Below are 15,711 nucleotides of genomic sequence, written 5' to 3' on the forward strand. Positions count from 1 at the left end.
CACTATTTTTAAGGCGTCCTTGTTAAAGTGTAATTATACATTTAAGTACTGAGTAATGGTACCTTTTTTGTTACAGAATTTTGGCACAGAAATGTCCTTTTCAAATAAACACACTTGTAATCAAACTTTGCAAACATTTTCTAAAGTTTTTACATTTTTTCCAAAAACTACAAAATGTATATAAGTCATTACAACATTTGTTGTACATCCTTATTTATTATGAAAATTAATGTAAATATTAGTAGAAATGGGAATTTACATCTTTGTACATATTTTAACATTTGTTTTAAGGCAACTAGTACTTAAAAAAGAAACATGTTTACATACATGACACAATTTGAAATCCAATCCAACAAATGTTTTAAAAAATAATACCTGCTTTTTCTGTTTCCATAAAATTGTGCTGATTTGTGATGTCAGACATTTATAAGCCAGAGAAAGATGTCATGGCCAAACCTTGAAACATTTGAAATCTCTGAAAAGCCCATGTCAATTAAAATAGGCATTTACAATATATTATCTGAGAAATTCATTAAAAGCCAATGATTTCTGCAAAGGAATAAATTGAATATCTCAGTTCCAGGAGGTTAAAAAATATATTGAGTATCATTACATAATAAATATCAAAGCATATATGATGTATAAATTATAATGGAGTTACAGTTGGAAAACATTTTATTATGTTTATACCATTTAGACGCACACCACAAAGGTTTAAAATACTTTGATAAGTGTATTCTGCCCTTTTTGTTTTATATAATTATAAAAAAAAATAATAACATCTACACATGCTATTAGTAAATTAGACCCAGAGATTATCTTCTGTCACTTGCTATGTTACTCCCTTTTTTTAACTCTTGAGACTTATGAACATTTCTAAAATCATACAAGGTAAGTAAGTAGTCTCTGTAATGCTGTTGTACATGAAAATGCAATAATACAACTGTATAAAAAAAAGTTTTCTCGTCTGAAGAGCTGGGTTGTTTTCAGTTTTTATTTGGGAAATCCTCTTATCTAAATAATTATTTATGGCCTCTGCTGAATTTATGTCTTTCTTCAGATGAAGAACGCTTAGATAAGTGCTTATGGCAGTATTGCACGTAGACTCATCATCGAACAATTATAGCCTATGACTCATCCAACGATAGGAGTTTCCAACTGGACCCCCCCAACTCACCCCAAATGTTTACAATCTACATATCTCAACACATATTATTTGACATAAATGTGTAATGTAGCAAATAATCATCCTTACATGTCAACATGTTATATGGATATGTTAATAATGTTTAGACAAATAAAATATGTAACAGTTATATTTGCATTTATCACTTTTGTCCTAAAACCTTTAAAACCCCAGCACAGTCTGCAATTGTTTCATATATCTACCCGAATCTCTGTTGAACTTATTGATCTGCCACATTCTCCCAGTGTGCTCTGCAGCCCTCTTGTGAAACTGCAGCCCACAGTTTCTGGCAACTCATCTGATGGTGAGGACGGGAAGTCCCTCCCCCATGGCAGGCTCAAACCTCTTGGTCTTAAAGACCTGTTTTGCTGATATCTATTTTAAAACACAGAGACTGTACCTGTTAAACGGAAACAGTTGCTTCATGAAGATAAGGTTTAGTTTTAGGACTTCTCAGATGACAAAAAGTAATGAAATGTAATAGTTTGATAATAATATTTCTGTTTACATTTTTATTTCAGTAGTCTAAATTATTTATGAATATATTTATTATTTACGAATCTGAAACATTGTGAAACATTACTGTTACTGTTTATATAGGCTAGATATATATATTAACGACAGGCATGCATTATTTTTAAATGGGAAGCATCTAGCAGTAATCAATAAACGAATCCATTATTAATGCTTGTTATAACAAGCTCTTTAAAGTGGTCATGTAACATAACATTCAACAGACATAATTTCATCCAAATAATTTTTTATGCTACTCCAATTTTAACTAAAGTAAAGTCAGCGCTTAAAGATCTTGGTCTTTCATTTTCAAAATATTTCAAGCATTGGTGAAGAACTATAGGCTATGTATACATTTGATGGTTTTTGGGTATTTTATGGATTTATGTTTACATCACAGCAATACACAAAGGATTAACATCCTAAACGAGTGTTTAATCGCAGGTGTAACAGTAATTAGACTAACTATACACAGAGGCAATGCTGTCCTGTAGCCATAACAAAAATCCACCAGCTTACTCTCCGCCTAAGGGTTAATGCCATTGGTACCGCATTTGATTGACAGCCGGATTAGCCAATAGGCGGCCTGAGACATTGCACGTCGTTACCCTATTTTCGGGAATGTGGTCGACGCTTGACAGGAAAGGTTAGTTGATCAAGAAGGCTTAACCACGGTTTGTAGCACTGTGAAGTGAAGTTTGTTTTGAAAATAAATCTCGTGGGATAAACCTTATATCATCGGAGAACATTTTGGAGTTAAATAACGAGCGCTTTACATCAACAAAATACCAAGAGGAAGTGTTCAGACGTCTGTAATGATCGAAATTAAACGGAAGTAGCTTTGCCTGGCGAGGTAAGGACGAGGGCCGTAACTCTTTACGTCCTGACTATCTGGGGGTCTGTTTGTCTTTTCTGTTGTTTTCATGTGCGATGTTGGTAAATATTTATTGTTTGTGGCTTTGCTGTCAGCTTCTGTCTGTGTGGTTGCGCCAAATATATCAAAGTGTACGAGTCTATAGTGCAGAATAAGTCAGCACTGAACTTAAAATGTAGTTGTAAATGCTGTTAACTGTTGATTTTAATCTTTTTATGACTAATAATGGTTGTTTTAGAGGCTGCTTGATGGTGATTTAAAAAGCTTGGAGGCTGTAAAATATTAAAAAGTTACTTTTTTTAAATCACACTAGCTCCTAGTTAGACCTTCGCGATTTTTAAGTGTTAAGAAAAATCCTTAGCTTTTTTTTTTTTTTTTTGTCACTGTTGCTAACTTGGTAAAATTGACGTTACTTTTTAATGTCTTGATTTTGCTCTGACTGTACAGTGGTTAAATGGTTAAACTTGTTGCTGCTGTGACTGCAGTTTTGTCGATAGAAATTTGAACGCTTGTGCACAGTTATCACAAACTGTATATTTGCTGAACAAAAGTGTTTAGCGTTGCAATACTTTTGATGTGCTTTGTAGACATCGACCGATGCTGATTATTTTTATGTTCGTAACTGATATGCAGAAGATTTTTTATTCTTGAATTTCAGATAATAATAAATTAATAAACAAACCGTATGCATATAAATATTTTATTAATAATAATTATTATGTTTATGCAAAGTTGTTTTCATATTTGTCGTGTAAAGGTTTGAAAAACGTGATGAAATGGTGTTTAAAGCTGTTAACTAATTGAGTGTGAATGTTTGAAGCTGTAAAAAAAAGTTCAAACTGATTATCGTCTATATCTACTGCTAAATTCATGTACTTTGTTTAGTCTAATGGGCTGTCAGCACCAATTACACCAATTCAATCATATCACATTCTGCCTGATTGATTAAACTGTTTTAAATGATTATGGAACTGAGTGATGGCTACTCACTATAAAAATCTATATTTCAGAGAAAATCCAGTGGATAACCCAAAGCAGTTGAAATGTAGACTCAATATTTTTGATGATTTTAAAGAGAAACATGTAAAATTCCCATTGTTTTTTTTTTTTTTTTATTATCAAGTAAACAATTCCATATAAGAGAGGGACCACAACAATGCAGTGCTTTTAGCTGAGTACTGTTTGATTACGTCATCCGGACAATTTGATACTGGTAGACTGATCCAATATGGACAAAAGCAACTCTGTGGGAGATATTCAGTTCCTGTAGAGGTTTTAGTGGGGATTTCCTTTTAAATAACAGTACTAACCCACCTCTCTCAAAAAGAAAGAAAATGGAAATGTTCCCCATTTGTAAAAAAAGATTTTGTTTGAGATTGTCAAAATTGGGGCATTTCATTCCCATAGAGCCTGCATTGGTAGGGAAGCCCATTTAAATTACAGTACTACTAACCACTTTAAAAATGACTTACAATTTCATAATGTCATCTTGTAAGATTTTATGCTAGCTTTGTTTTAATTAATTGGTAGAACTTTATAAGTCAAGTACTGATCACTCTGAAGCTCTCATCCTGATGTTGGTTAAATAGTCTTGACAAGAGCCTCTTTAGGAAATGACTGGTGTCTACAGAACTGCCAGAAGGAAAAAAAAAGCAGAAGAAAGCAGATTGTAAAGTGGGTTTAGTCGTATTATTGAACTGAGGGCAGAGAGAAATGGCAAGATGTTGCCATGTTTTTTGTGTGGCCATTGCTGAATATTGCAAGTGGAGTTTCCCTTCAGAATAGACCGTGTTGTACAGTATAGTGTTCTGAAACAGGTCATGTTACTGTGGACTGATGAGGCCTTCATGACAAGAGTAGCTACTAAATGTTTTGAAATTTGCCTCATAAGGTATTTAGTTTTTAAGTTTTTAGTTTAAAAAAAAATAATAAATAAAAAAATGACAGTCAAGTCATGTTATGCCTCCATGTGTCAAAACATAACAGAAAGAGATTTAGCTTGTTATAGTAAGCTGCAGAATAAAATGTTCATGAGTTTTTATTTGAAAATATAATTAAATACTTAGGTTAATGGTTGAATAAGGTTCTTGTTTACAGGTAATGCTTACTTTGTAAGAATTATATGAGAAATTATTAATTATTAATTTAATTATGATTAAAAATTATAGTTGTTTTATTTATACCTGATATAATGGATGACATATTTGAGAACATTTCAGAAAAGTTGAACTGATTGTAACTTAGAGAAATGATTTGCTCATCTTTCTACTCTGCAGTTAGTTACACAGAAGAATAACCAGATAGCAGTGTGAATCTGATGCATAATGAAACAGCATTATTACAGATTATTACAGAATCAGGTAAAATAACATAATTTAAGACTAGAATATAAGTAACTCATATAATATAGGTACACACTGTTGGTAGAAGTATCTCTATGATAAAGGAAGCTGTCCATGAAAACTAAACTTACCTCTCATTTGAAAAAGGTTTCCACTGTGGTATTAAGAGCTTGCAAACAGGATAAAACAGTTAACAGTAGGTTCCCGCACCTACACGCATTTGTCGTACTCGAGCGGTCTACCAGCAGAACAAGCACGGGGTCTAAAGCGGTGGAGGAATAGTGTTAACCATGGCTTTATCAGAGAGCGGCACGTCAACACCTCAGGAAGTGAGGCCACTGTCAAGTAAACAGAAGAATGGCATGGTGAATCATACCGAAGCAGATGGAGACAGCTTGCAGGAGAATAGCAGACTTCAACATTATCCCTTCTTCCAAGTTCCCAAGATGAATTAGGACTGCGTCTTAGAAATTAGAAAGCAAACTAGAATCATTTATTCTGAAAATGAGAACTTCTTATAAAATGCAAGTGAAAAACATTAGAAAGGAAAAGGAACTAAATGGAAAGCAATAAGTTACCAGCATCTGGAAAGCTTGTTAAGTTTGGCTGTTTTATAGAGTGGTTGAAGGGGTCCAGTAGTGGTTTTGTTATATAAGTCGAGATGTCGGCCAGAACAAAGTTCTGCTTAAAGGTATGACCACAGAGACAAGGATATTAATCACTGATACTGACTGTTGGATGCCTATTGAAATGCAAAACCTGGGGACAAATAAGGGTCTGAAGGAGGTACTTAATCAAATTTTCACCATCATACTAAATAAGTTGTTTTATTTCCTATTGATTTTTAAAATTAGGGTTTATGTGGGTTATGGGTTTTAAACTCTGATGTGGGACGTTTATTATCAAGTAATTCATAAGTTGCCAGTATTTTCTAGCTGATTTGGGATTAAATGATGGTTGATACATTTATATTTATTATAAATTTAAATTAAAATATTTTGGTGCAGTCCTTTTTTTTTTGTTGTTTTTAAGCATTTTTAAAGCATTATGCCAAAACTTTCATGACAGTGTTTAATGATTTTATATACATATGTATATATGTATATATGATCATATAGATTTAGATTTGAAAGTTCTAACAAAAAAAGTACACTGCCGTTTGAAAGGTTTGGGATTAGTACGATTTTTAATGTTTTTTTTTTTAAATGTCTTTTCTGCTCATTAAGGATGCATTTATTTGAATAAAAATAACATAAAAACAACAATATTGTGAAATATTATTGCAATTTAAAATAATGGTTTTCTATTTTAATATACTTTAAAATATCATTTATTTCTGTGATACAAAGCTGAATTTTCACCATCATTACTCCAGTCTTCAGTGTCACATCATCTTTCAGAGATCATTCTAATATTATCAATGTTGGAAACAGTTGTGATGTTTCATTTTTAAAAATTTTTCAGAACCTGTGATACTTTTTTTCAGGATTCTTTGAATAAAACGTTAAAAAGAACAGCGCTTATTTAAAATAGAAATCTTCTGTGACAATATACAGTACTGTTCAAGTTTGTGGTTTCTTTTTTTGAAAGAAATGAATACTTTTATTCAACAAGTTTGTTAAATTGATAAAAAGTGATAGTAAAGACTTACATAGTTAGAAAAGATTTCTATTTTAAATAAATGCTGTTCTTTTTAACTTTTCGTTCATCAAAGAATCCTACAAAGTATCATAGGTTCCAAAAAAAAAAATTAAGTAGCACAACTGTTTCCAACATTGATAATAAACCAGCATATTAGAATGATTTCTGAAGGATCATGTGACACTTAAGACTGGAGTAATGTCTGATGCAAATTCAGGTTTGCAATCTTAGAAAAAAAATATTTTTGAAAGTGGAGCTTTGATGAGGTTAAGATATTTCTTAAAAAAAACATTAAAAATCTTAATGATCCCAAACTTTTGAATGGCAGTGTATTCCTCTAATGCTCAAAGCAATGGGATGCAACATTTCCCCTGTCATTCAAAGTACTTTTTGCTCAGGCTGTGAGGTAATGAATGTTGATTGGATTTGTGATCTCATTATACTAATATTTCATAAAGCCAAACCAATTATCTCAGTTCGTTCAGCTTCTTGAATTCGCTAAAGCCACTTTAAAGACAAATGTGGTCATTATCTGGTTCCAATTAGATTTCTTTTTCGGCACAGTTTGTTTTTGCATTTGTTCATCTCAGGAAAGTCCTTTCACATGCCAGCAGGGATCTTGGCATCTAAATACAAATTGACCCGTAAGATCCACTGAGTCAAAACCATCTGATTCAGATGCGAACAGCGTTCATCTTGCCCTTGCTCTTGTTTGATGTTGGATGGGGGGTTGAATTAAATAGCTTCTTGTGAGGGCACCTATTGTGAAGACGTCAAGTGTGTTGTGCTTCCGTTGATTAAGAGTAATACCATGGTTGATGTAATAGAGTCTCCAGCTAGAGTCAGAACTGTAGCTTTGGTTTTGTCATGGTGGAAAGTATAATTAAAGAATATTCAAATCGTGATGTTATAACAACACATTACATGACATATTATAATGTAGTCTAGACTCCTTTACCACTGGGGTCAGGTTAAATAAGCCACTTTATTCACCAGCTTTGATTCACTGAAGGCCATTAATGAAAAATATCTGATTGTTTGAGCTCAAAAAGGGCAAAATGCAGTTTTCCCTTTCCCCAATGTTTGTCTCTGTTTCATTATACTTGCCTGTGTTGTTATGCTGCTGTTACTCGCCTGTATTTGTCATCATCTACTGTTGTCTACTGCCATTGACATCATCTGAGATCAGCTGTTAGTCCCAAGGTTTGAGTTCAACACCCTTCAGTCCAGTTTTGTCTGTTACAGTTATAATGATGCTGATTATAACTGTAGTATCAGTAGTACAGAGTACTTGCTGACTGACAGATGGCTGCTTTCAAATGCTCACATGCATATATAATTCACATGCTGTGTTAATGGCAAAATGGGCATCTTGGTCAGAATGTCTTAGTGAGCTGTTAATGTAAATACAGTCAGTTCTGGTTTAAGTGAATATAAACAGCAAGACATAAAACTGTACTTGTGTCAGTACTGTGCTTTTGGCCTTGCAGTGTGAATTCAACGTAATATATCTTCTGCTGTCTATTATGGATACTCATTGGTCTTAATTTGTTTGTTTTTCCCCTTTATATACAGTAACACCATTGCTCAAAAATTTGGGGGTCAGTAAGATTTTTTTTACTCAATTTATTTACACTTAAGAATTTTACAAAAAAAAATGCTGTTATTTTAAACTTCTAAAAAGAAAGTATCACTGTTTCCACAAAAGTATTAATCAGAACAACTGTTTTCAACTTTGATAATAATAAAAAAATGTTTGTTGAGAACAAATTCAGCATATTAGAATAATTCCTAAAAAAACTTGAGGACTGGAGTAATGGCTGCTAAAAATTCAGCTTTGCCATCACAGTAATAAATTACGTTTACAATATTACAGTCAAAAGTTTTTGAACAGTACGATTTTTCATGTTTTTTCTGCTCACCAAGCCTGCATTTATTTGATCCAAAGTACAGCAAAAACAGAAAAATTTTGAAATATTTTTACTATTTAAAATAACTGTTTTCTATTTGAATATATTTTTAAAATGTAATTTATTCCTGTGATTTCAAAGCTGATTTCTGATGTTTTAACTGTAGCATCATTAATAAAAAATAATTTAAAATATTACTGCTTTTGCTGTATTTTTGATCAAATAAATGAAGTTTTGTTGAGCAGAAGATAATTCTTTAAAACAACATCAAAACTCTTACTGTTCAAAAACTTTTGGCTGGTAGTGTTAGTGATTTCTTTCAGAGATACATTTTAAAATCTTAATGATCTCAAACTTTTGACCCGTAGTGTAATTGATTGTTTATTTAAAAATGCTTAAGCTATTTTTACTTGGAAAAAAATATTGGAAAATTCTTCTCTAAGTAAAATAGCTTAAAAATTATTTAATGCAAATTAAATAAAGCACCACAATCATTCTGATTCAGTTGCTTTAATTTATGCCTATTTACATTATTGTTATTGTTAATTTAATAGAGGAGTATGTTCATGAGCATAATAGTTTTTGTTGTAGTAAATTAAGTAATTTTATTTGTATTGACTACATTTTTACATATTATGAGAACCCTATTTTGACTGACTTACTGCTTAAACATCAGTGTGAAATTTAATGGTTCATTCATGTGTGATTTTATAAATGTAGGCTTTTGGAGATTGTATGTTATTTCACAAGCTGCAGACCATTGCTCCTCAAAGCCAGAGACCCACAGTTCATCAATAAATCTCTGTGCTACCTCTGTTTATCCTGTAGCGTCTGGATGCCAGAACTAGCAGTCATGGAGCTGGGCAGGCAACTGTGTGGGAAGATGAAAAAACAGAGGAAGGCAGAGATGACCGTTCCGACTCTCATGAAAGGACTGGAAATCCACTTCTACCTGCCTGACACACACCAGCTCGAGTATTTCAAAGACTGCCACACTGCAGAAGACCTGTGCGTGGAGGCTGCCAAGAGATGCCGTAAGTGTTTGGACAGCCACCTATTTAGATTTCTGAAGTATTGCATCCTCTTAATGCATCATCTCTGAGGACATTTTCCTTGCAGTGATGCATCATTTCCTCATAACTATTTGGGTGGGAATTGTTGTCAAAGGAAAGTATGAGTTAGAGCTATTAACACAGAGCATTTGTGATTTGCAGTGTACTATTTAAGTTTGTTTTCCATCAGTATCAAGTGGGCAGTATCAAGTGTAGAAAGGAAATGAACTTAAACAGGGTTTTTTTACCGATCAAAGTCAATACATGCATAGAAAGGGACATTTTTCATGCATTCGGTTTCATATTTTGATTGTGTGATTGAGGAATGGGGCTTTTGTACCGTCAGCATTTCACAGAAGACAAAAGAGGAACTTAAAGGGTTTTTACTGTTGGTATCATCATGTGACATTGGGTGGATTATGACAAGACATTGACTTTAGGATGAGAAGCGCTGTGACTGACTGACTGACTGTCCCTGTCCGTTGCTTCCCATCTCCCAATGGAACAGCATATCTGTCTATTTGGCTCTTGAACAATGTTCAGCCACAAAATGGCTGGTGGGTTTAAATGTCATGTCCAGAATTTCCTCAAAGTTGCGGCCAAGGACAAAAGCTGGCTTGGACAGTGAGAGAGGAAAGGGAAGTTTATATTAGACAAGAAGGCAGCTGCTAGAGAGGAACTATGATGGTGTTTGTTTCACACAGTTTTTTTTTTCCTCTCACACCCAGTAGTTAGCCACTGGTTTTACTTCAGAGGTTAAGTATTCAGTTCTCTCTCTCTCTCATTTATTTATTTATTGTTGTTACTAATTCAGCTGATAGAAAATGGCACTAACCATGCCAGGGTTGTGGGTTCAACTCCCAGGGAACAAATGTATACCTAAAATAAAAGTAACACTAACACACATAAAATATATATAAATATAAAAACTAATTCAAACAATAATACTAAAATTACAATTTCACACTTGCAAGCTTTGCAGCTTTAGTAGATCAGGTTCAAACTAAAACCAAATGTACTGTATCTTTTTCCTTTTGCACAGATGTGCAAAACTTTGACCCACTTTTGTGTTGTGTTTCAGTAAAAGCTTGTCACACACTTTTGCTTGGTAAACTTTTCTTATAAACAGCCATTTAGCTAGTGTTTCCTCTTAGACATCATCTCATGTGGTTATTTGCTGGTGAGAACTATAAGAATGGCAGGTGTAAAAATAACCGTTTGAATCAGGCTGTAATTGTGAAAATGTTTTTCCCCAGACATCTCACCTTTGTGCCACAACCTGTTTGCGCTGTATGAAGAGAGCCAGGATCTGTGGTACGCTCCCAATCATGTGTTCAAGATCACGGAGGAGACCAGCATCAAACTTCATTACCGTATGAGGTGAGTGGTCATAAGTGAACCCCCCCAAAATGTAAGATTTTTTTGGGGGTTTACAAATAAAAAACACTGTGGCTAACGTTATTTGATTTAGACTTTATTTTTTTAAAAAACATGCAAAAGACATGGTACATGAATTTTAAATTAAATAAAAACGTTGCAACTAATAGAGTGGAGAAAATTTGCAACTACTTGTATTAATGTAACATCTTTGTTGCATTATATTTTGTTGCACATCTTACATTACAAATTAAAATTAAAAATGCTGCTCAAAAAAAACTTTAAAAATTCCAGAGAAACCCTATGGCTATGTTCATGTCTTTCTTTCTTCAGTTGATAAGAAAATACGTTTTTTTGAGGAAAACAGTTAAGGAATTATCTCCAAATAGTGGACTTCAATGGTGCCCCCAAGTTTGAACTTCCAAAATGCATTTTAAATGCAGTTTCAAAGGCCTCTAAATGATCCCAGCCGAGGAAGAAGGGTGTTATCTAGCGAAACGTTCTGTCATTTTCTAAACATATTGACTATTTATATACTTTTTAACCTCAAACGCTCGTTTATTCTCTGCGATGAGCATGTGAACTCTGTGTAATCCTGGTCAGTACAGTTAGGGTATGTCGAAAAACTCCCATCTCATTTTCTTCTCCAACTTCAAAATCATCCTGCATCGCTGCAGAAGTACCAACCCAGTGTTTACAAAGTGAACATGCAAAGAAGATCAAACGTCCTTTAACAAAAAAGGTAAAACAGCGGACAATTTTTTAAGTTTGAGGTTAAAAAGTATAAAAATTGTCAATTTGTTTAAAAAATAACCGATAATTTTGTTAGATAAGGCCCTTCTTCCTTGTCTGGGAATGTTTGGAGCCATTTGAAGCTGCATTTAAACTGCATTTTGAAAGTTCAAACTTGGCGGCACCATTGAAGTCCATTATATGGAGATCACATATGGAGATTATTCTGCTGCCTTAAAATTTTAAGTTTTAAGTCAACTCAAATAAGTTTAGTCAACTTGAAATGTTAAGCTGTGCTAAGTGACATCCTAGATAGCGGAGTTGACTAAACTTAAAATTTGGTTTGTTGAACTTAAAAGCAAGGTTTGTTACCCAGCTGCCTTCAAATTTTAAGTTGAATCAATTCAAATGTCTTGGTTGTCACTTAGTACAACTTAACATTTCAAGTTGACTAACTTTTTTGAGTTGACTAAACTTAAAATTATAAGGCAGCGGGGTAACAAATTATTTTTAGTTGACTCAATAAATAGTTTTTTACAGTGTAGCCTGGTTATAAGCCTTCGTTTCAAGTTGAATTCCCCTGACCCTTTTCTCTTTTGTATCTTCTCTGACATCTCTCTCTTTCTGTAATCATTCTGCTAATGAGTCTTTCTTGTCGCCCCTAACTCAACAGCAGTTTTTCAAAAACTGCTTACTGCACGTGTAATATCAGCTGTTACTGTTTAAATTTCATTCAAATGCTAGAAGTGCACATGGACTCATTACAGAGCCCTGTGGTACACCTGGTACAAATAACCTGTAACAAAAAAGTTACATTTTAGGACAAAACAGTAATATATGCTTTCAGTCTACTCTTACTCTGAAAGACATTTCATTGTACGATACAATGTACATCTTGCAAAAGTATAACATAGGATCCCCTGAATTTCCCCTTTTCACGAGTGAAACCAAGATAAGAGTCAATTACTGTATTCAAAGCGGGTAGTGGGTACAGAATCGCTGTCTCCCTGTGTGAAGCATACCTGTTGTGCACACAAACAGGTTATGGTCAACCTTTGCGCACCCTCTCTTCCTCTGTGGCATACAGCACACTTTTCTCACTCATGCTGCTTCCTGTTTACAATGAGCTGTCGCTCGCGTGGCAATGGGGTGGTGTTGTAGTTGTTCTTTTTTGTGTTGACTGTTGACACATGATTTGATAAAGTGTATAGCCTTTGCACCTTATTTACCATATGTTAGTATATTTGCATAATGTAAGTCTTTGTTTGGGATCCTTTATGTAACGCTCTGTATGCTTTTGTACGCTGCCAGCTTCTGTCATCATGATTGACTACATTCATATCATGACAAACTTGTGTGCGTAAACATACACACCCGTTTGTGCATATTTGCCTACTTGTTGTACTTTATTTCTCTTCTATCAGACATACAGGGATGTTTCTTAAACTACTACAGTATATGCTATATTTCCCTATAATATAATATGCAGTATTTCATCAAGAAGAAGAAAAGGTTAATGTGTGAAGTTAAAAAACAAAAAAAACAACCCCTGTATGTGTCTGTATGTGTAGATGAAAAAACAAACTTATGACAACTTGTTTGACTTGTTTACACAGGTTTTATTTCACAAACTGGCATGGCACTAGTGAGACAGAATCTCCAGTTTGGAGACACTCACTTTGCAAGCAGAAAGGGGTTTTAGTCTCTCAGAAGGGACCTGAGGGGACACCTCTACTGGATGCTGCGTCTCTCGACTATCTGTTTGCACAGGTAAGTGCAGGAAACACCTGAGGTATCACTTACATGTTTGTTCGTGTCACTATGACAACTTAAAAGTAGTATTGCCTGTTTTGTGCTACAGGAGCTTTGTGGCTTGATGGTTATTCAAATATTCTCTTATGTGGTATCTGTTGTTGTTATGTTGGTTGTTTTCTTTGTAGTCTGATATGTATTTAAATTAGTAATGCTATTTATTCAAACTCTGTGGCTGCGTTAACTTTCATGTTATTATCTTATTTCATCATGTTAACTTTTTTTGCTTGGCACGTACTGCACTCTTAAACACTGTTTTTGTATGTTTTAGGGCCAGTATGACTTTCTGAGGGGACTCGCTCCAGTGCGTGCACCCCAGAGTGAGGTGGAGCTTCATGAGATAGAGAACGAGTGTTTGGGAATGGCTGTTTTGGCCATTACCCATCATGCCAAGAGCAATGATTTGCCCTTATCAGGAGCTGGAGCTGAGACCAGGTGACCCGTACAATCTTCTTCATACAACACATCTGCAAAATGATTAACACTGATGCTATTTAAATGGCATTTTCAGTTATTAATTACACACCTCTGCGAAATGCTTGATTCTGATTGGTCAGTTACAGCCTTCTGAGGTCACATATGTTTGTATAATTAAATATATTTTATTATGTAGTTCAGTATACACTATCAGTCAAAAGTTTTTAAACAGTAAGATGTTTCATGTTAATGTTTTTTTTTTTTGTAAAGAATTCTCTTCTGTTCACCAGGCCTGCATTGATTGGATCCAAATACAGCACAAGTATTAATATTGTGAAATATTTCACTGGTTAAAATAACCGCTTTAAATTTGAATATGTTACAGTGTAATTTATTCTTGTGATCAAAGCAAAATTTTCAGAACTTTTATTTAGATACTTTTATTTAAAAAGTATTTAAATAAAATACTTTTTATTACTTTTATTTAGATTTTTTTTGATGATAAAGACATTTATAATGTTACAAAAGATTTCTATTTCAGATAAATGCTGTTCTTCTGAACTTTCTAATCATCAAAGAAACCTGAAAAAAAATTCCACTATTATGTTTTCAACATAATAATAATAATGTTTTTTGAGCAGCAAATCAGAATATTAGAGTGATTTCTGAAGGATCATGTGACTGGAGAAATGATGCTAAAAATTCAGCTTTGAAATCACAGGAATAAGTTACATTTTAAAATATATTCAAATAGAAAACTGTTTTTAAATAGTAAAAAGATTTCAAATTGTACTTTTTTGCTGTACTTTGGATCAAATAAATGCAGGCCTTGTGAGCAGAAGAGAATTCTTTAAAAACATTAAAAATCTTTCTGTTCAAAAACTTTTGACTGGTATTGTAGGAGATTGTTTGCCAGGGAAAATGTCAAAATTTAGAGGTTAAAAGGAAAAAAATGTTTTCGCAGAATGCTGTGGTTGACCAATCAGATTCAAGTATCCCAGAGAGAAGTAATAAATACTGTAACTGGTGTATCATATTGGCTTTCTGCTTTAAACGAGTGGTTTTATTCAACCTTCTTTTCTGTCTCTTGTAGCTACAAGCGATTTATTCCGGACAGTCTGAATCGGACCATTAAGCAGCGTAACTTCCTCACACGCATACGCATCAGCAACGTTTTCAGGAATTTCCTTAATGAGTTCAATAGCAAGACCATTCAGGACAGCAACATAACCCTCTATGACCTGAAGGTCAAGTATCTCTCCACTCTCGAGACGTTGACCCAGGGCCTGGGTCGGGAGACTGCTGAGCCCAAGAGCCTGAAAGTATCGACCGAGACAGAGGGATCTCCGGCCCACACACTTCCTTTGGGTGATGACGGAATGGGCTATGAAGTGCAAGTGTCCGGAACTACTGGGATCTCCTGGAGGAGAAAGCCTGCACCGGTGAGTTTAGCGCTTTAGGTTTTTGTAAGCTTGCAGATATATAATGACAGCAGTTCTGGATTTTCAAGGGTTTTAACGAATGTGGTGGGGTTTTTTATGTCTTTGAATAGAATCTTCTGACATTGAAAGAAAAAAGCAAATCCAAAAAGAACAAGGCCGACAACAAGCAGAAGAATGACAAAAAGAAAGACAGCGGATGGACAATTTTCTCAGACTTTTATGAAATCACCCACATCGTCATTAAGGAGTCTTGTGTCACCATTTACAGACAAGACAATAAAACCATGGTAAATTTTGTCATTTCAATTTCTATTAAACTGTGTCCTAACCAGGTACAATTTGATTCAAGCACAAGCATTCATGCTGAATGATACAGTCATAACCAGAGAAGAGTTGATGTTTAGTCTGTGGAC

The 15,711-nt window shown here is 34.1% G+C and overlaps 1 protein-coding gene across 2 annotated transcripts in view; it reads left to right on the top strand.

The window, feature by feature from the left end:
* Nucleotides 1-2,304: 2,304 nt before the first annotated feature.
* The window catches only part of jak1 (Janus kinase 1), a 39,034-nt gene continuing 25,627 nt past the window's right edge, over nt 2,305-15,711 (top strand). The window contains exons 1-8 of one of the 2 annotated variants that reach the window (XM_051111554.1): nt 2,305-2,552; nt 8,132-8,157; nt 9,295-9,500; nt 10,775-10,898; nt 13,244-13,397; nt 13,711-13,874; nt 14,950-15,298; nt 15,409-15,585. In XM_051111554.1, the coding sequence (XP_050967511.1) occupies nt 9,302-9,500; nt 10,775-10,898; nt 13,244-13,397; nt 13,711-13,874; nt 14,950-15,298; nt 15,409-15,585 (1,167 nt within the window). In that variant the 5' untranslated portion in view covers nt 2,305-2,552; nt 8,132-8,157; nt 9,295-9,301. The remainder of the gene's footprint in view (nt 2,553-8,131; nt 8,158-9,294; nt 9,501-10,774; nt 10,899-13,243; nt 13,398-13,710; nt 13,875-14,949; nt 15,299-15,408; nt 15,586-15,711) is intronic. The other variant, XM_051111553.1, reaches the window with a different exon arrangement.

This window comes from Labeo rohita, chromosome 6 (assembly GCF_022985175.1).
Source record: "Labeo rohita strain BAU-BD-2019 chromosome 6, IGBB_LRoh.1.0, whole genome shotgun sequence".
Lineage (NCBI taxonomy): Eukaryota > Metazoa > Chordata > Actinopteri > Cypriniformes > Cyprinidae > Labeo > Labeo rohita.